The sequence below is a fragment of the Pseudorasbora parva genome, chromosome 9 (assembly GCF_024679245.1).
Source record: "Pseudorasbora parva isolate DD20220531a chromosome 9, ASM2467924v1, whole genome shotgun sequence".
NCBI lineage: Eukaryota > Metazoa > Chordata > Actinopteri > Cypriniformes > Gobionidae > Pseudorasbora > Pseudorasbora parva.
In genome coordinates, this window is record NC_090180.1 from 38,692,470 (window position 1) to 38,714,039 (window position 21,570).

The 21,570-nt window shown below is 37.4% G+C and overlaps 3 protein-coding genes across 4 annotated transcripts in view; 2 read left to right on the forward strand and 1 right to left on the reverse strand.

Annotated features, from left to right (window-relative positions):
* The window catches only part of myo10 (myosin X), a 58,998-nt gene extending 54,124 nt beyond the window's left edge, over positions 1–4,874 (reverse strand). Inside the window, exon 1 of the mRNA XM_067452545.1 lies at positions 4,490–4,874. Within this exon, the coding sequence (XP_067308646.1) occupies positions 4,490–4,510 (21 nt within the window). The 5' untranslated portion in view covers positions 4,511–4,874. The remainder of the gene's footprint in view (positions 1–4,489) is intronic.
* Positions 4,875–6,269: 1,395 nt separating this feature from the next.
* LOC137089085 (tripartite motif-containing protein 16-like) lies at positions 6,270–11,375 on the forward strand. Of its 2 annotated transcripts, XM_067452542.1 has the most exons (7): positions 6,270–6,908; positions 7,075–7,170; positions 7,368–7,601; positions 7,716–7,875; positions 7,971–8,030; positions 10,341–10,430; positions 10,539–10,656. In XM_067452542.1, exons 1-6 carry the CDS (start codon positions 6,318–6,320, stop codon positions 10,379–10,381), a joined length of 1,182 nt encoding a protein of 393 aa, XP_067308643.1. In that variant the 5' UTR covers positions 6,270–6,317; the 3' UTR covers positions 10,382–10,430; positions 10,539–10,656. The 2 variants fall into 2 exon arrangements, with proteins under 2 accessions (XP_067308643.1, XP_067308642.1); XM_067452541.1 differs by lacking the exon at positions 10,341–10,430 and having other exon boundaries at positions 10,539–11,375.
* A 967-nt stretch (positions 11,376–12,342) lies between these two features.
* On the forward strand, positions 12,343–16,982 carry LOC137089090 (tripartite motif-containing protein 16-like). The gene is made up of 6 exons (XM_067452546.1): positions 12,343–12,957; positions 13,163–13,258; positions 13,455–13,688; positions 13,797–13,956; positions 14,048–14,107; positions 14,903–16,982. Exons 1-6 carry the CDS (start codon positions 12,367–12,369, stop codon positions 15,448–15,450), a joined length of 1,689 nt encoding a protein of 562 aa, XP_067308647.1. The 5' UTR covers positions 12,343–12,366; the 3' UTR covers positions 15,451–16,982.
* The last annotated feature ends 4,588 nt before the right edge of the window (positions 16,983–21,570 follow it).

The window sequence follows — 21,570 nt, forward strand, 5'->3', positions numbered from 1 at the left end:
CGCTCGCATGTTTCGGCTGAATCTGTTTCCGCGCACACAGCGCTGTCTCTTTTTAAAGACTGCTTCTTTTGTCCAAAAACCGATTCGCAGGCTAGATATGCAGCAGCCGGCGGACATTTGACACTATTGTGTAAAGTTGGTGCAGTTGGAGCTCCCTGATTTTTGTGCTTCCCCTTCTGACCATCCGAAACTCTTATATAAATTCTATCGCTGCGTCTGAAATAGAACACTACCCTATATAGCAGGGGCAGTGAACTCCAGTCCTGGAGAGTCCTGCAGAGTTTGCTTCAACCCAAATCTAACACACCTGAACAAGTGAATCAAGGTCTGAAGGGTTACTAGGAAGCTACAGGCAGGTGAGTTTTATGGCCCTGTCCCAAAAGGCACCCTAAACCCTCACGGTCTTCCTCTGAGTCTGCACTTTCACAACGTAATACAGCCGCGTTGACTGCCAGGTAGAAGTCCTCTGCGTAGCTCGCAAACTTGCGGGCTCAGCTGGAGTGTGCATTGAGGGCGCATAGCAGCCACAAAGGGGGCGCTCACAACCACCCTTCTTTAAGCTTAAATGACAAATGGGACACCCTACAGTCTTAGGGACTTAAAGGACACGCGCACGCAATGGACATTGTAAGTCCACAAGACCGAAAGTGCACATGAAGTGTGCCATTTGGGACAGGGCCTATCAGGGTTAAAGCTGAACTCTACAGGACTGAGGTTCTCCACACTCCTCAATATAAAGGTTCTTAAAGGGATGCTCCACCGCTTTTTCATATAAAACTGTTATTCCCTTAACTAAGACGAGTTGATACATACCTCTCTCGTCTTATTGCGTGCACTTAATCGCTCTGACGCGCGGTGACATTCTGATAGCATTTAGCTTAGCCCACTAAGCCCAGTTCATTCACTATGGTACCAAACAGAGATCAAGTTAAAAGCGACAAAACACCTCCATGGTTTCCCTATTTAAATACAGTTACACGAATAGTTGAGCGATCAAGTATGGTGGCAAAATAAAACGTGGCGCCGTTCTAAGAGGATTAAAAAGGAGAACTATAATTTATGGCAGAATAGCACTTCTGAGAGTACTTCGACTCAGCGCAGTAAAAAGTCCCGGCTGAAACATCTCTCTCTCTCTCTCTCTCTCTCTCTCTCTCTCTCTCTCTCTCTCTCTCTCTCTCTCTCTCTCTCTCTCTCTCTCTCTCTCTCTCTCTCTCTCCCTCTCTCTACCCCTCTCCCTCTCTCTCTCTCTACCTCTCTCTCTCTCTCCCTCTCCCTCCCCCCCCCATTGACAGAATTGAGAAGGTGAGATGTGAGGGAGGATGTTTCAGGTGGGACTTTTAACTGCGCTTCTTTTGGCAAGGTGTATAGTTCCATGAAGAATCTTTAATATCCAAAGAACCTTTCCATTGCACAATAGGTTCTTTGTAGTGCAAAAGGGGTTCTTAAGACTATAAAATGGTTAGAAAAAAATGGCTCTTTAAAGAACCTTTTAAAAAACGGTTCTTTGAGCAACCAAAAATGTTCTTCTATGGCATCACTTTGAAACCCAATTTTTTGCAGGACCAGCAAGGACCGGATTTTGCCACCCCTACTATATAGATTGTGAAAAACAGTACCCCAACTGAGTAGCACATCCAGATACACAGTACTCGCAAAATATAGTATGCGAAAAGTACCAGGATGACCTATTACTTCCACAGAGATTCTGAAGTGCACATTAAATAGTCACTTTATTATCCCATGAGGCCACGGGAGAGGATTTGTGAATGGCCGTAGCTGGGTTTCCATCCAAATGTGAAGCGAGTCTTTCCAAAGTTCACAAATGAGAATTAAATGCGTTTCCATCATGTTGTTAGAGCGGATGTCGGTGGTATTGGTAACCTAGTAACCAACAGTAAATAAAACACCATCAGCGGAAACAGCGGTTAGTCACGTGGGTTTAATGCTACGTCAGAATTTATTCGTCAAATGCGTTTCCACCTCACGTTACTAACTCTTTTTCGCACAGGTAAAAAAAAAAAAAAAAAAAAAACACCTTAAAGGGATAGTTCACCCAAAAATGAATATTCTGTCATCATTTACTCACCCTCAAGTTGTTCCAAACCTGTATGAATTTCTTCGCTCTGCTGAACAGTGAACACAAAAGAAGATATTTTGAAGAATGTTTGTAACCAAGCAGATAGAGCAACCATTGACTTACCATGTAGGGGAAAAAAATACTATGACAGTCAATGGTTGCTCTATCATCTTTGTTACAAACATTCTTCAAAATATATTATTTTGTGTTCAGCAAAAGAAAGAAACGCATACAGGTTTGGAACAACTTGAGGGTGAGTAAATGATAACAGATTTTTCCTTTTTGGGAGAAATATCCCTTTAAGCAAGCGTAAAAACACCCGAAATGTGGCGTTTCCATCACTCGTTTCAAATGTGATAATAAAAAATTTACATAAAAACAGGGTGATGGAAAAATAACTAGAGAAGCAAGACAACGGCCGATTGTAGGACATGTGACAGTAACAACATGGCAGATTTTGTACATCAGAATTTCATTCATTTTACCCACATTGATTATAAAGGTTGCAAAGTTTGTTTCAAATCAAATGAGATTTTAGAAGCAGCACATGTTTCTGAGCTGATACAGGTGAGAAGTTTTATTAAGATGATTTATTTAATTAGGGCTACGCCTTCACAGGTGAAAAACAATCTGAAGGACTAATGATCCACCTCAAGCCAATAGAAGCCTTCACTTGTGACTCATGTGGCATCGGCTCAAGGGAGAGGCTTGTGCTACTGATCATCATCTCGCACTCATTTCACAGTCAGGTCATGAGGGATGAATAATACTATTGTCTCATTTCCATCAACACCAGTCCTGACAAGCATTTCCCAAAATGTACTTTTGGTAATACTGGATTCATTTCAATTCCATGTAACACCCATTTCTATAAAAAATATGATACAAATAAAATATTATAATATTACAAAAACAAGTAATATACTTAATATACTAAATTTAATGTAATATTTAATAATAATAATAAAAAAAGTATATATTTGTTTTAAATATGAAAATTTCAGGGTAATTCCAGGGAATCTGTGCCTTTTGTGTCCACAAGATGTATACTTCCAATTTTTAACCTTTCTTAGTTATTAACAACTCTAAACTTAAACTCTAAACATATTTAAGTTGATTAAAAAATAATGTGAAAGAATAAATTGCATCATATAAAGCACTCACCACTTATTTAGGGGGAAAACAACTTGAGCAAGTGATGAGATCCTTGATTATTTAACTGTCTATTTTTTATACCAATTTTATTTTTTACATTTAATGTGGTCAATCTTAATACATCAACCCTTTTAAGGGAAATAGGATTTTTTGTGTGTGAAAAATCATATTTTTAAAATTACAGTTTAAAAGACCATTCAGTTCTTTATTTGATAAACCTTCTATGCTGATTTTAGATCAGACTGTTCACTCTGAGGAGTTAACATAGACACTGATAACATACAGTGATTTGAAAGTAATTTATGTTAAATTTTTAAGTAGGCTAGTACATTGAAAGTCTGTTGGCAATGTTTTACATATAGTTTCCCATGTAAATACAGTTCAACATAAAGCAAAATTCTATCTGGTTGTACAAGAATGATAGGAAATCATCCATCCATCCATTAATCCATCCATACAACTCTTCCACCCTGTTAAGCAGTTTTTTTATTCATTTAATAAAATCACAACACACACTAATAATTCAGTGACAATGACATTGTACCTGAGAGCTTGACTAGAGTAGGTTTTTCCAAATGTTTTACATGCATCATGACAACACAAATATGTATTTTTAAAAGTTCGATTTTCTACATTTTATGATGGCCCAAACAAAGGGCACAGAATACCAATGAAGATCCATTTATTTAAATAGGCCTATAAAATAACAAAAATGTCTATTTATTTATGCAATTTATATTTTACTACTGTTTTATAATAAAAAATGTATATTATTATTATTGTTATTAAATGCTATATATATATATATATATATATATATATATATATATATATATATATATATATATATATATATATATGTATATATATATATGTATGTATATGCCATGCTTTGTGTAAAATTATCACTAATGAACCACTACTTATTAATTCATCCAGTGTACAGTGAATACTTCTAATTATAGCGCCGGGATGTAGACGAGGAAACGAGAAGAAAGGTAAGGAAATGCCTGCGATCTCCGCAGGGAACGACCCAAAAAAACACCACTCAGAACCGGGACAGTGAGGGAGATGTGAGGGTTAGGGAGTCGCGCGCGCAGTCCCGAACATCAAACGTACAAATAGACTATATACAAACTATACAGGCTATGTCGGTTATTTCCCCAAAGCGATTTGTATTTCATGTATTTTTTCTTGAACAGAAACAGCAGAAACTCCTTGTTATACCAACATGTAATATTTTCATATACAACTTACCTCGGTGAAAAAGTTATCCATTGTCTTTATAATTATGAATCTCTGAGGTCTTCATAGGAGTCGACGAGCCGAACCATACGTGTCAGTGAAAAGTGTCATGCTGCCCCTCACTGCATCTCACTGATCTCTAGACCCCTGGAGCCAATTTGTTTCTCTCTCGTTCAGAGAAAAGTCTTTGTTTCAGACCATACAGATGTTGGAAACTATCATGTGTCCCACTGCCAGTCGCGAGAGCAAGAAGTGTTCTCTTCCACGAGCGCAGTGACTCGCGAGGCGCGCTTTGTGAAGGTATATGAAGACACGGCGCGAGGTCACTTTGTATGCCGGTGTGACACGCGCCTCGGTAAACAGCGAAGGCTCCGTGTCCTGCCAAGTTTGCAGCGACTAAGCTGAGTCGGCTCGCTGACTGTTGGCTCCGCCCCCCGCACGGTTTGAATGGCAAAACTTCTGAAGATCCGTGGCCTCGCGCGCACCTCCTGCTGTTCCCGTGGTGAGCGGGATAATCTACACGAAACAAATTGCGTTGGTAAAACGGAAAACTCAGTTGAGAACCAGTAAACTTAGTTCAGAGTTCAAGGTTGATAAACGTACATGTAAATTAATTTGTTTTAATGTAGCTATCCTACAAAAAAATGTTATCAACGCACAACGCTGCTCATTATTAAAACTTTACAGAAATCACGGGGCTATTATAGATTTTCTTTTAGCTGTTTTTGTGTATTTTAAAGCATGTCCAAAGGTCAGTCAGAGGTAGAATTTTTACTTCTGAGTTTATATTCTATATATCTATTTATTTGATAAAAAATACAGTAAAAGAGCCATGTTATAATATTATTACAATTTAAAATAACTTTAGAATTTTAAAATATAATATATTCCTGTGACGTGAAATTGTCAGCATCATTAGCCTACTCCAGTCTTCAGTGTCACATTATTCTAATATGGTGATGCTCAAGAAACATTTCTTATTATTTTCAATTTTAAAAACTGTTTGCTTTTGTGTATATATATTTATATATATATATAGGCTATATAAAGTTCATGACATAAAAGTTCTTAATCTGTAGGGTTTAATGGAGTTGGCCCACCCTTTGCTGCTATAACAGCTTCAACTGCAGTGTGTTAATGGAAATTTCTGACCATTCTTCTAGAAGCACATTTGTGAGGTCAGGCACTGATGTTGGATGAGAAGGTCTGGCTCGAGTCTCCGCTCTAATTCATCCCAAAGATGTTCTATCAGGTTGAGGTCAGGACTCTGTGCAGGCCAGTCAAGTTCCTCCACACCAAACTCGCTCATCCATGTCTTTATGGACCTTGGTTTTTGCACTGGTGTTGGAACAGGAAGGGGCCAGCCCCAGTTCCCACAAAGTTGGAAGCATGAAATTATCCAAAATGTCTTTCTATGCTGAAGCATTAAGCGTTCCTTTCACGGCAACAAAGGGCCAAGCCCAACCCCTGAACAACAATTTCCCCCTCCAACAAACTTTACAATTGGCACACTACAGTCAGGCAAGTACCGTTCTCCTCTGTGATTTGTCACTCCAGAGAACATGTCTCCACTGCTGTAGAGTCCAGTGGCGGTGTGCTTAACACCACATACATCAGGGGCCATTGAAAAGATTGGAACAACTGAATTCAATGATTTAGAGAGGTACCCCAATACTTCTGGGAATATATAGTATCTATCTGTATAAGACTGCCTTCTAGTGGTCGTGTATATGCAGGGATTTGCACACTAAAACCAGGAAATGTTTCAGTTCAGTGAAATCGAAACTCAAGCTGCTTTTCAAACCGTTGTGAATGCCTCTCTGTCTGTCTGTGCAATAAAATGGCAGAATCCAGTGTTTCTTTAGCTCAGGATCAGTTCTGCTGTTCAATCTGTCTGGATCTACTGAAGAATCCAGTGGCCCTTCCCTGTGGACACAGTTACTGTATGAGCTGTATTACAGGCTGCTGGGATCAGGATGATCAGAAGGGAGTCTACAGCTGTCCTCAGTGCAGACAGACCTTCACTCCAAGACCTGTTTTAGGTAAAAACACCATGCTGGCTGAAGTGGTGAAGAAACTCAAGAAGACAAAACTACAAGCTGCTCGTCCTGCTCAATGTTACGCTGAATCTGGAGATGTGGAGTGTGATGTTTGTACTGGGAGAAAATATAAAGCCATCAAGTCCTGTCTGGTGTGTCTGAACTCTTACTGTCAAAATCATCTTGAACAACATGAGACTCTCTTCAAAAGTAAAAGACACAATCTGATGGACGCCACTGGACGACTGCAGGAGATGATCTGCCCTCAACATGAGAAACTAATGGAGATTTACTGTCGTACTGATCAGAACTATATATGTTATTTGTGTACAATGGATGAACACAAAAACCATTACATGATATCAGCAGCAGCAGAGAGGACTGAGAAACAGGTATGAACTCAGTAGCTGTGCCGCCTTTAATCCCATAATATCTACATAATCCAAGATAATTTTCCAAACAGTTGTTTCCTCAGATCTCCCAAGGATCTCAAGTTTTACTTGAGGCAATTACTTTTTATGCAGTATGATTTATCAGTTTTATTTGTTATTCCTACAGAGACAATTGATTAAAATGAAAATAAAAGACCAGCAGGAAATTCAGAAGAAACTGAAGGACCTTCAGAAGCTGAGAAAGTCTGTGGAGTCTCACAAGGTGAGTTTTGAGCAGAAGAACAAGTTAAAGAGCTGTTTCAGACTCAGTTAGGACTCAATCAGTCTGTGAGGAGCCAGTGCTGGAGCTCTTTCAGTCCCACTGAAGCCCACTGAGGGGAACAGGCTGTGTGAGGGACCAGTAAGAGCTGAGTGAATGGACTGACTCTAATGCGTCTCTCTCTGTGTGTGTCCTAACAGCGCTCTGCACAGGCAGCAGTGACGGACAGTGAGAGGATCTTTACTGAGCTGATCCGCTCCATTGAGAGAAGCCGCTCTGAGGTGACACAGCTGATCAGAGATCAGGAAAAGGCTGCAGTGAGTCGAGCTGAAGGACTCTTGAAGAGACTGGAGCAGGAGATTGATGATCTGAAGAAGAGAGACGCTGAGCTGGAGCAGCTTTCACACACAGACAATCACATCCATTTCCTGCAGGTAACAGAGATCTGACACACAGGACAGTGATCTTTTGGAAGGGAAGAGATTGTGTTTTCTATCAAATGTTTCTATGTCTTTAGCTGGTGTTTCTATTGTCTTTGTGTCTTGTAGAGTTTCCAGTCTCTCTCTGTCCCTCCTGGATCTACAGACTCACCCAGCATTACTTTCTGTTCTCGTCTCTCTTTTGATGATTTCTCTAAATCTGTGTCTCAAATGAGAGACAAACTGGAGCATTTCTTCAGAGAGGAGATAAAAATGATATCTGGTAGAGGTAAATGTTTCCTAAAATATATATTTTTTTAAATTATATATTCATTCAATATTATTTTACAATATTTACTACAAAATGTGTGTTGGTTTCCACAGTGAGAAACATTAACATCATTCCTACCCCGGAACCCAAGACACGTGAGGACTTCCTTCAGTGTAAGTCTCTATAATCATAATCATACATGTACATAAAAAAGACAGCCTTTAGTTATTATATCAACAACCTAGCTGAACAGCATACAACTCTTGATTTACATCAGACACATTTACTCTGTAAATATTCAAAATACGATTAACTATACAAAATCAGGAATGATAATTTGATAACCTTTTGGATTTCATAAAAAAGTATCTTTATTTGTATTCTGATGAGTTTGTAAAGCTGCTGAAAAGAGATTTTAAAACATTTGAACAGGACTAAAAAATAGAAAATGTGATTTCACTTTTCAATTCTAAATTTTTAACTAACTATAATTTCTGCTTCTTAACTCTAAACACACACAAAGACACACCAACACAATGATGTTACTCTGTACCAAAAAAAATAAAACATATTGTTTGTATGACAAATTCAGCTTTTAAAGTTTATTACACTATTTAACATGGAAAAAAAGTTGAGAGCTCAAACAAATGGATTAAATCCACTCAAATGTTCTGCAGCTGGTTGCCTTAAAGGTGCACTAGAATGATTTGAAACGATATGTTCTCTGATATCTACATAGAGGGTATGTGGCTTATTTAAGGGCAAAAATTGTCCAGATACAGTTTTACAGGTCCATTTACAACCCTATGAATTTTCCCTAAGATGTAATGCTCTGTTTTTGCCTTATTTGGAAGAGTCATGAATATTAATGTTGAGCTCTGCTCTGATTGGCTTATTTCAGCCGCTCACAGCAGGTCAGTTGTTCAGCGAAGCGGCTCGTGAGTCCTGACCGTCCTGACAGAAACACAGACCGACTGAATGACACTTTAAGCAGAACATCTCAAATGGAGATGGATAAAATGCAGCTTACTTGTTTATTGGTGTTTTAAGATCATCCATGAGAGCTGTTTTTGCTATCCTCATGTGTCGTTTGTTTACCTGCAGTCCTGATGATTCACTCCACCAGTTCTGCCTGATAATGAACATGTTTGGACAGATGCAAATGTTGGGGCGTGCATATAAATGATCCCCAACGCTTGCATCACAGTTGGCATTATGTTGAGAAGCACTTATTTTTCTGTGGTGTTTTTGATTCACAAGATTTACATATGAAGGAGGAGGCAGTGATGTTTGAGACTCACAGTATGTGATGTCCATGTACTGAACTCTTATTATTTCACTATGGCAAGGTTAATTCAATTTTTCATTCTAGGGCACCTTTAAACTTTTAAGTTTTCTCAACTGTTTTTTTTTTATTTATTTTTTACAGTGTATGATGTTGATAACAGTGAGGCAGATGTTATGAACCTTTTTTCTTCATAAAGTTAATAACATGACTGTAACATTTTAAAAACCAAAACATAATAAACCTCTGGGGCGTATTCACAAAATACCTTAAAAGTAGCTACTAACTTGACGATTTAGCAGAAACGAATTTTAGGACTCTTAAATATTTGTATTTCACAAGAGCATGTTAGCGCTAAAACCAGTCCCTAAATCTTAAAAAAAAAAAAAAAAATTAGGGAATGTCAGGAGCATTGCTCTTCAACATTTTTTAGAGCAAGAATACCTTTGGCGATAGAGACATGGAGCAAGGAGCCCTGATACAAAATGTGTCAAACAGAGCTACATATTAAGCATAGCCTTCAATATTATTTGAAAATAATTATATTATGATTAAGAATAAGTTATATTATGTTAAGACAGTAGATCACAATGCTCATTATTGTTATTGCACGCATGATTGTATATTACTTGTCATTGTTAAAATTGAGATTTATGCATCATTCTGTGTTAAAAATCCCAATTCATTAGTTGTTTGCAGTTGTTGTCAATGATTTTAATTGATTTGCACATTTTGCAGTCACTTTACTTATCAGATGGACAATTAAAAATTTACCTGAACCTTAGCTACAAGTTTATTATGTAGCTATTATAATATTTATTATTATTATTATTATTATTATTATAATATATCAACCCAACCCTTACTCTTAGCTAAAAGGGATAGTTCACCCAAAAAATAACAATTATGTCATAGTTTACTCACTCTCAAACTGCTCCAAACCTGTATAAATGTCTTTGTATGCATACACAAAGGAATATGTGGAAGAATGTTGGTCCTGGATTTTGGACCCCATTGACTACAATAGTGTTATTGACTACCATAGTTTGGCTACCAACACTCTTCAAAATATCTTCATTTGTGTACAACAGAATAAAGACACATATACAGGTTTGGGACAATTTGAGGTTGAGCAAATTATATTAGAATTTTCATTTTTGGGAGAACTATCCCTTTAAGAACTCTCTCTGTTTCTTAGTAAAGTTGGAGTCAGCATCGATCTTTGTGAATACGTTTTAAGAGGAAACTCTTAACTAAGAACTTCTGCTATTTAGGAGAACTCTTAGTGGTAAGATAAAATGTTTTGTGAATACAGTTACAGTCTCTGGTGTTTTATTTTTATGACTGGAAGTCATGCATTACTTGATAAATGCAGATTATGTTTTATTTTCATCAGATTCCCGTCGACACGCTTTGGATGCAAACACAGCTAATAAAAGCCTGGTACTGTCTGAAGGGAACAGAGTGATTAAATACACTGACACAGTCCAGCGGTATCCTGATCATCCAGACAGATTTGATGGTCATCCTCAGGTGTTGTGTCGAGAGAGTGTGTGTGGACGCTGTTACTGGGAGGTTGAGTGGAGTGGTGAGGTGGAGATATCAGTGTCATATAAGAGCATCAGCAGGAAGGGAAGGGGAGATGAATGTGCGTTTGGATATAATGATCAGTCCTGGTGTTTGTCCTGCTCTGAATCTAGTTGTTCAATCTGGCATAATAACAAACAGGCTAAACTCCCTGTAGTCTCCAGCTCCCGTAGAATAGGAGTGTATGTGGATCACAGTGCAGGAACTCTGTCCTTCTACAGCGTCTCTGACAAAATGACCCTCATTCACAGAGTCCACACCACATTCACTCAACCTCTCTATCCTGGGTTTAGAGCTTCTACAAGTTGGACAGGACGGGGCTCAAAAATAACTCTCTGTGATCTAACAATATAGAGATTATATGCAGAGATTATATGAATAGTATTGTGAGTGATATTCTCAAGATAACATTGTCATGTTTTAATTTTGACATTGTTTCTTATGTTTACTCCAAATATTATCAGCAAAATATAACAATTTTTTTTCACAAGTGACACTTATTATTTGTCTGACATTATATTTGAAATAGTAATCAACTATATTTTCATCACCTGCAGAGCAAAAGATTTCAAAGTGATTTTTCTTTTCATTATTATCTTCAAAGAATGTACGCAGTTCTAGCAGATTACATTCAATAGACCACTGAATAAATGCATTTAAGAAAAACGTATTCTGTCTGTTCCTGCAGTCCCAAAATCCCGTATATAAATGTCCTCTTATTGACATTATTTAAAGAGAGGGAGGACACAGCACATTCACTTAACTGAATTAAAACCTAAATTAAAGATGATTTGTTACATTACTTTTATCATTTGAAGACAAGGATCTGCGGTGTCAGTCTCATTCTGTAAGCACTTCACAAAACTGCAGTCAGTTTCAGATCAATAATCAAATGTCGTGTTAGTCTCTTATTTTTGTTCCTGTCAACATGGATGAATCACAATTAAACTGAATGGTGGACATATTATCACCTGTCCAGTTTTGACTTATTGAACATTTATCCTCATCCCTGAGAGCTGAAGAAGTCCAGGACAGGTGCTGCTGTAATCGTTCTCTGAATCGCAATGGACTGAAGACAGGTTTTATTTGCTCACAGCTGCCAGGGCAAAAATTATGAGACTTTATCTTCACCTCCTTTTGCCCTACACACCCTACAAACCGCCAATACAGATCCTTAAAACCACAACAACTATTTGTATACAAAAATAGTGAGCCAAAGCTTTTCTGTAGCCCAAACGGTAGAGAATATGATATAATGTATACCTTGGCTTGAATGCAATCCAAGTTGCTTTGATCAAAACTTTCTGCCAAATGCATAAATGCAAATGTAACTCACATTCAAAGGCTCTCTCATTCACAAAGCAGAATGTAAACGGCTTCAGACACTTGATAATACTGCGGGGAAAAGAACAGAAAAGTGTTACAATCAGCATAAATAACAGATTTTAAATATAACATTATATGTATCTAGTCTCATAAACTCTTCTAGCGAGTTTCTGTATAAGACTGCCATCTAGCGGTCGTGTATGACTGGCACATTTGCACATGTTTTATAACCAGGAAATGTTTCAGTACAGAGAAATCGAAACTAAGTTGTTACTGTGGACGTCTCTCTGTCTGTGAATGTGTGAAATATAATGGCAGAATCCAGTGTTTCTTTGGCTCAGGATCAGTTCTGCTGTTCAATCTGTCTGGATCTACTGAAGGATCCAGTGACCATTCCCTGTGGACACAGTTACTGTATGAGCTGTATTACAGGCTGCTGGGATCAGGATGATCAGAAGGGAGTCTACAGCTGTCCTCAGTGCAGACAGACCTTCACTCCAAGACCTGTTTTAGGTAAAAACACCATGCTGGCTGAAGTGGTGGAGAAACTCAAGAAGACAAAACTACAAGCTGCTCGTCCTGCTCAATGTTACGCTGAATCTGGAGATGTGGAGTGTGATGTTTGTACTGGGAGAAAATATAAAGCCATCAAGTCCTGTCTGGTGTGTCTGAACTCTTACTGTCAGACTCATTTTGAACGTCATGAGGAATTTCACCCAGGAAAGCGACACAAAGTGATGGACGCCACTGGACGACTGCAGGAGATGATCTGCCCTCAGCATGAGAAACTGATGGAGATTTACTGTCGTACTGATCAGAACTGTATATGCTATCTGTGTATGGTGGATAAACACAAAAATCATGACACTGTATCCGCAGCAGCAGAGAGGACTGAGAAACAGGTGTGAACTATGGGTAGTAATGATGATGAATAATAAATGTTTCATAATTATATAATATATATTTAAAGATAATTTTCAAACAGTTCTTAAATGAGACAGACAATTCTACAATTATTTTGCATATTTTGAAACTGTTTGTTATGACATTCTCTTAAAGAGCCTCATGTGATGACTTTTTATTGACTGTACATTATAAATCCTGTAGAGACAGTTGGAGGAAACCCAGAGAAAATTCCAGCAGAGAATCCAGGCGAGACAGAAGGAGCTCAAGGAGCTGCGAGAGGCTGTGGAGTCTCACAAGGTGAGTTTTGAGCAGAAGAGCAACTGAAGAGCTGTTTCAGACTCAGTTAGGACTCAATCAGTCCGTGAGGAGCCAGTGCTGGAGCTCTTTCAGTCCCACTGAAGCCCACTGAGGGGAACAGGCTGTGTGAGGGACCAGTAAGAGCTGAGAGAATGGACTGACTCTAATGCGTCTCTCTCTGTGTGTGTCCTAACAGCGCTCTGCACAGGCAGCAGTGACGGACAGTGAGAGGATCTTTACTGAGCTGATCCGCTCCATTGAGAGAAGCCGCTCTGAGGTGACACAGCTGATCAGAGATCAGGAAAAGGCTGCAGTGAGTCGAGCTGAAGGACTCTTGAAGAGACTGGAGCAGGAGATTGATGATCTGAAGAAGAGAGACGCTGAGCTGGAGCAGCTTTCACACACAGACGATCATATCAGTTTCCTTCAGGTAACAGAGATCTGACACACAGGACAGTGATCTTTAGGAAGGGAAGAGATTGTTTTCTATCAAATGTTTCTGTGTCTTTAGCTGGTGTTTCTATTGTTTGTCTTGTAGAGTTTCCAGTCTCTCTCTGTCCCTCCTGGATCCACAGACTCACCCAGCATCACTGTCAGTTCTCGTCTCTCTTTTGATGATGTCTGTAAATCGGTGTCTCACCTGAGAGAGAAACTGGAGCATTTCTGCAGAAAGGAGATAAAAAGGATATCTGGCAGAGGTAACATTTCCTGACATGTTCTGCGATTGATTGTAGAAAGTAAATGCATAAAATACAATATGTACTTTAAAATGTGTGTTGGTTTCTGCAGTGAGAAACATTAACGTCATTCCTACCCCTGAACCCAAGACACATGAGGAGTTCCTACAATGTAAGTCTCTATAATTATACACATAGATAAAAAGACTTCTTTAGTTCTTATTAAGTACAAACAACCAGACTGAACAGCATACAATACTCTTGATTTACATGCACCACATTTACTCTGTTAATCTTTGAAGTACAATGAACTATAACAATCAGGAATAATCACATATAGTTAGTTTAACTTAGTCCTGGTCTGCTCACTTGTGTTCATCACTCACTGCTAGTTTGTTTTGATAGAGAAACATTAAAATGGACCTTTAGCTCAGCTTTAGAGTTTGTGATAGAGCTGCTCTCTTAAAAACATTTGAACACAACTAAAATCTAAAGAGAATTGTGAATTTGTGCTGGTCACCTGCAAAACACACAAAGACACTAACACAATGATGTTCTGATATTGATAACTGTAAGGCAGATGTGTATCTTTTCCCCTAAACGTATCTATCACCACTGTTACTCTTCATGTATCCTAAATCCTAAAATCCCTAACCCCTGGTTTCACAGGCAAGGTGTATGCCTAGTCCCAGACTGAAATGCAGGTTTGAGCTGTTTTAACTGAAAACAACTTGCTCTGGCATATTTTAAAATATGTCAATGTCATTGTTTTGCCTCAAGATGCACAGTAGTAATGTTTTTTTCTAAAGCACATTTATAAAAGCTACTTAAAGGTCCTAATTGAACTAAAGCCTAATCATGGCTTAATCCAAGCCTTGTTTGTGAAACCGGGCCTAAATATAATTTAATATAACCTCATATATAAAATATAATGTCTGTTTTTTTAATGACTTTTTATCTTAAACAGATTCATATCAGCTCTCTTTGGATGCAAACACAGCTAATACAAGCCTGGTACTGTCTGAAGGGAACAGAGTGATTCAATACACTGACACAGTCCAGCGGTATCCTGATCATCCAGACAGATTTGATGGTCATCCTCAGGTGTTGTGTCGAGAGAGTGTGTGTGGACGCTGTTACTGGGAGGTTAAGTGGAGTGGTGAGGTGGAGATATCAGTTTCATATAAGAGCATCAGCAGGAAGGGACGGGGAGATGAATGTGCGTTTGGATATAATCAATCCTGGAGTTTGTTTTGCGAAGACTTTTTATGTAGATGTTCATTCTGGCATAATAACAAACAGGCTAAACTCCCTGTAGTCTCCAGCTCCCGTAGAATAGGAGTGTATGTGGATCACAGTGCAGGAACTCTGTCCTTCTACAGCGTCTCTGACAAAATGACCCTCATTCACAGAGTCCACACCACATTCACTCAACCTCTCTATCCTGGGTTTAGAGCTACTACAAATTTTACAGGACAGGGCTCAAAAATAACTCTCTGTGATCTAACAATATAGAGATTATATGCAGAGATTATATGAATAGTATTGTGAGTGATATTCTCATGATAAAATTGTTTTATAAACATAACAAATGTTTTAGTTTTGACACTGTTTACTCCAAATATTATCAGCACAATATTAATAATTTTTTTATTCACAAATTGCAGGTGTACGTTTTATCTTGCATTGTCTTTTAAATAGAAATCAAGTATATTTTCTTCACCTAACAGAACAAATAAATTCAAAGTGATTTTTAAAAATATTTTTTTTATTGAGCGCTGACCTCTCTGTCTTGAGAGAGTGTATGTATGCAATTCCAGAAGATAACATTCAACAAACTTCTCAAAAAATGCATTTAAGCAACAAACTTTTTGAAACGATACTTGCTGTTCTAGTAATTTTCCCAGATACCATACATAAATGTCCTCTTATTGACATTATTTAAAGAGAGGGAGGTCACAGCACATTCACTTAACTGAATTAAAACCTAAATTAAAGATGATTTGTTACATTACTTTTATCATTTGAAGACAAGGATCTGCGGTGTCAGTCTCATTCTGTAAGCACTTCACAAAACTGCAGTCAGTTTCAGATCAATAATCAAATGTCGTGTTAGTCTCTTATTTTTGTTCCTGTCAACATGGATGAATCACAATTAAACTGAATGGTGGACATATTATCACCTGTCCAGTTTTGACTTATTGAACATTTATCCTCATCCCTGAGAGCTGAAGAAGTCCAGGACAGGTGCTGCTGTAATCGTTTAACTTTTCTGACAGCGTTTCTGATTATTATTATTTTTTTAAATAGTCCAATATTGCAAGATCAATAATCATTCAAAATATGCAAAATGTACACAGAGTTGACGTGGACAGTTCCAGCGCATAAATTATGATAATGTGTCTTCACTTTATTGAATCTACCCTACAAACCCCCAATACAGATCATTAAACCCATAACAACTATTTGCACACAAAAACAGTGAGCCAAAGCTTTCCTGTAGCTCAAACAGCACACTGTAAAAAAATATTTAAAAAATAATTTACCTGGTTGTCTTAAAATTGAGTTCATTTAAATTAAAAATGTATTATTATTTTAGTATTTTTCTCATTTTTGAGAATCGACAACCTTTATTCAAATATTATTAAAAGATTTTATAAGCATATTGGCCCTCATTTATCAAAAGTGCGTACACCAAATTTCCAGCGTACACCTTGCGTACACCCAAACCCACGGTGACTTTGAGATTTATCAATATGGACGTTGGCGTACGGCACGCTCAAATCCTACGCCAGCTCAGGACGTGGTGTACGCACGTTTGAGTTAGTGGGAAAATGCGCAGAAAAACAATTCCTAACACCACAAAACGCACTGACAAAGATATGCTATATTATGACCCACTGTAAAAAAACAACAACATAGTAATTATAAACTTTATTTTTATTCAACATTTAATTTGTGTGACTATAGGCTACCAAAGCATTTGATGTATTCCCCCAGTTGCGAGCCTGCCCGGCAGCTGCGTACGGACTGGGTCTGAATAATTCAGACTGACAAAATACTAAAAATTACATTCTTCTTTTTTTAAATAATAATAATAATAATAATAATAATAATAATAATAATAATAATAATAATAATAATAATAAATAATAATGGCATTCTTCTTCTAAATAACAATACGTGTCATTAATAATAAAAATCATAATAATAATAATAATAATAATAATAATAATAATAATAAAAAGAATCTTACAAATTGTCATGCAATTATGGTAAGCTACTCCACATCACATCATCATATCGTACACCCCATGTGCCGTGATATGAAATAAAATAAAATAATGCATTGTGATAGGTAATTTATCATCCAAACAGCTATTTAAACTGCTGGAGTGCGCTTCTCAACCTCCACACTATTAACAGTAGGCCTACTCGTAATTTGGGTCCATATTTTGTTTTTTTGGGCGCCTTTAATCCCACTCTTTAAACTCCCAAATAAAACAATTTAGTTTTGTTCCACTTCCCTAGTGACGGTCTCGATGGGCGCGTCTCAATCATCTCACTAGTCCACTAGTCAGGGCACTGATCAGGGAGTCAGCCCATTGACTTATGTCCTGATCAGTGCCCTGACTAGTGGACTAGTAAGATGATTGAGACGCGCTCGATCTCCACATCGGAGAAGTTTCGCTTCTTTGCCATCTTCTGTGTGTCCATGGTATAAAATGAGGGCATGGGGGAGGCAGAGACTTGAATATATAGGGGCGTGTTATTCTAATGACGATCGTTTTCAGCCGCGGCATTTATCAAGGGCAGGTACTGCGTACACCTGGATTGCAGAGGTGCGCACAGTTTCATAAATCAGGCGGTGAGAGGAGTGTAAGCTTAATCTTACGTCAACGTTTCTACACAAGATTGATAAATGAGGGCCATTGTGTTTTATTTGGATGACACAGTGAAACATTATTGCATTTTTTATGTGGTTCAGATTCAATAGTATTTTGAGTTTCTATTTATTAAACTAATTTCCTTCATTGTATCAACTCAAATTTTTCATTTCAATAAACTCAAAATTTTAAGGTAACCAGATTACTTACATTTTTAAGTTAAACAAAGAAAAAATGTTTACGGTGCAGAGACTGGTGCTAGCAACACCAAGGTACTGGGTTCAATTTACTGAATGCAATCCAAGTTGCTTTGATCAAAACTGTCTGCCAAATGCATAAATGCAAATGTAACTCACATTCAAAGGCTCTCTCATTCACAAAGAAGAATGTAAACGACTTCAGACACTTGATAATACTGCGGGGAAAGGACAGAATGAGTATTATAATCAGCATAAACAACAGATTAGTATGTATTGTTATATATTTATATACAGTGCACAGTATTCACACACTGTAAAAAAAAAGTGTTGTTTTTTGTTGGTTTAACTTAAAAAAGTAAGTAACCTGGTTGCCTTAAAATTTTGAGTTTATCGAAATTAAAAATTTGAGTTGATACAATGAAGGAAATTTGTTTAATAAATAGAAACTCAAAATATTTTTGTATCTGAACCACATAAAAAAAATTGATAAATCATGAAAATAGCACTATTTGGCATGTTTCACTGCATCATCAGAAATAAAACACACACAATTACCCAATATGCTTACAAAATCTTTTAATAATATTTTAATACATTTTGTTGAATCTCAAAAAATGTTTATTGTATTAACTCAATTTTAATTTCAATGAACTCAAAATTTTAAGGCAACCAGGTTTTTTTCTAAATAATTTTTTACAGTGCAGCACTTCACTTTTTCCACATTTTGTTACGTTACAGCCTCATTCCAAAATTGACTAAATTCATATTTTTTCTCCCTCAATTCTACATACAATACCCAATGACAACGTGAAAGAAGTTCGTTTGAAATCTTTGCAAATTTATTTAAAAGGAAATCAATGCAATGAGGCTTATTTGTTATTTACATTTACATTTAATCATTTAGCAGACGTTTTTTATCCAAAGCAATTTACAAAAAAGGGGAGAGCAATAGAAGCAACGAAACAAACAAGGCCAACAACCTGTAAGAGCTGTAAGAAGTCTCAATTAATTAGCACAGTACACAATTTTTTTAAATTTTTTTTATAGCCATCTACAATAGCCATCTACAACAAAAACTCACGTACGCAAAATACAGAACACTGGATTTTGATAGCTATGATAACTATGTCTGACATTGTCTGTTATGTCTGACATTGTCTTTTAAAATAAAATCACTATTTTTATAATAGTTTTCTTCACTACACAAAACTAAAGAATTATATAACAGAAATGTATTTTCCCCGTAATTATTAAGTACTGACAGTGTATTTAGGCCTACATGCAATGCAGCAGGTCACATTCAATGACTCCATTCCAGCAAATCCCTTCGATAAACAAACATCCGTTTATTATTATGATCAAATCCAAACCTGTGCATTGTAACATTTTAACAAGTTTTTTTGAAAACATGTGAAATGATAATAAATGTGATTGAATTTATAGACAAAAGTTTTTTAGATTGGTGTCTATGTAGTTTTTATTATTATTTTCTGTAAAATGTCACTTGTTTTTGTTAAACATTATTATACAATCTTTTTTCATATGAAAATTGTATAATTTTTGAAATGCTTGAGAATAAAACAACATAAGATTTATGTAGGTGTCAATTATTTTTCAAATAACTGGTTACATTGTTTTTGTTTTGTTTTTAAGAACAATTATTCGACTTAAAATGCCCTTCCTATGAATACATTGTAATAATATGTAACCGTACAGATTATTAATCACAGCATCTAAACAAAACTATATTTTTTACTTATGCATGTTAGCTTTACCATTTATATTTGCTATTATGTGTTTTATAGATAATATTTGTATTTATTATATATAAAATATTTTGTACATGTGCTGGTCATATAATTAGAATATCATCAAAAAGTTGATTTATTTCACTAATTCCATTTAAAAAGTGACACTTGTATATTATATTCATTCATTACACATAGACTGATATATTTCAAATGTTTATTTCTTTTGATGTTGATGAATATAACTAAGGAAAATCCCAATTTTTTTTTTTTAGAAATCTCAGCCAACTGAAAAGTATGAACATGAAAGTATGAGCATGTACAGCACTCACTCAAGTTGGGGCTCCTTTTGCCTGAATTACTGCAGCAATACAGCGTGGCATGGAGTCGATCAGTCTGCTCAGGTGTTATGAGAGCCCAGGTTGCTCTGATAGTGGCCTTCAGCTCTTCTGCATTGTTGGGTCTGGCATATCGCATCTTCCTCTTCACAATACCCCATAGATATTCTATGGGGTTAAGGTCAGGCGAGTTTGCTGGCCAATTAAGAACAGGGATACCATGGTCCTTAAAGGACAACTCCAGGGAATTTTTAAGTTCATATTGATCATTATACCTTTGTGAGTACAGTCTAGAATAAAACTAACCGGATTGGTCCTTGCAACACGGAGCTATTACAGTCAAATCCCAGAGCCCCCACTCAGCTAAAACGGCAGCTATGGGGGCATAAACGTAAAGGGTGTCCTTGTGCCTCTTAACAGACACAAAATGCAATTAAAATGTGTCCGTCCAACATGAACAGGGCCCTTACATGACAACAAGATGCGTTTAGCCACTTAGCCATTGTTTAAATTCACCTGTTTTAGACGACTAGCTGTATCTCGCGCTGAAGTCCAGTGGGAACGCAGTTGTAGCCGGAAATAAAGGCAATAGTCTGGTTGGGAAGTGTTGTGTGTGTAAAGCATAATTATTTTATTACTGCAATCTTTCCTCAAGCCATGTGTGCCCAAATGGATTAATAAAGTTTACATTACCTCCACAGTGGTTGCACCCGTCTACAACCACGTAATGGCATTTTTCTTCAACCGGCCCGCTGTGTTGTGTCTGTGTAAGTTAGTCATCCTTGTCAAAGTGTTCGCTGCAAATTTTCACATTCTGTTGCCAAAATTCGGAAAGGCACAAACGCGAACCAATTCTTCTTCACGTGTGAGCCCGATCGGATCATCACTCCAGTGATGTCCGGGTCACGAACGAATCGTTCTTTTTAACCGATTCCTTTTAGTGAACCGGGCGAACCAGTTCACCAAATCGGACTGAATCGTTCCAAACGGTTTGCGTCTCAAATCAGCGCTGATCACACAAGTTACTTTAGTTACTCACTTTCTGACATGAGTGACAGTCCCTCCGAATAGAAATAAACTAATGTCTTGAATTATATGTTGTAACTCCGACCGTTCACTGAACTGAGTCATGTTTTGCTGAGAGAGATGATGAACTCACGAGCAGCTGATACTGAGCACGCGCGAGTAACTGAACGAGCAGCGGTTCTCGGATCAGCAGTACAGAATCGAAAACTGTTTCTTTCGGACACTTTCAATACTGAGAACCGTCGAGCCGATGAGCAGAGCCTCTTCATACACACAGCGCTCTTCCCAACTGGACTATTTGCCTTTTTTGCGGCTACAACAGAGTTCCCACTGGACTTCAGCGCTGGACTTCACAATCCTCTCCGGGGGCAGTTATCCCTATTGCTTGTACACTTTTTTTCTACAACATCTTTTCCTTCCCTTTGCCTCTCTATTG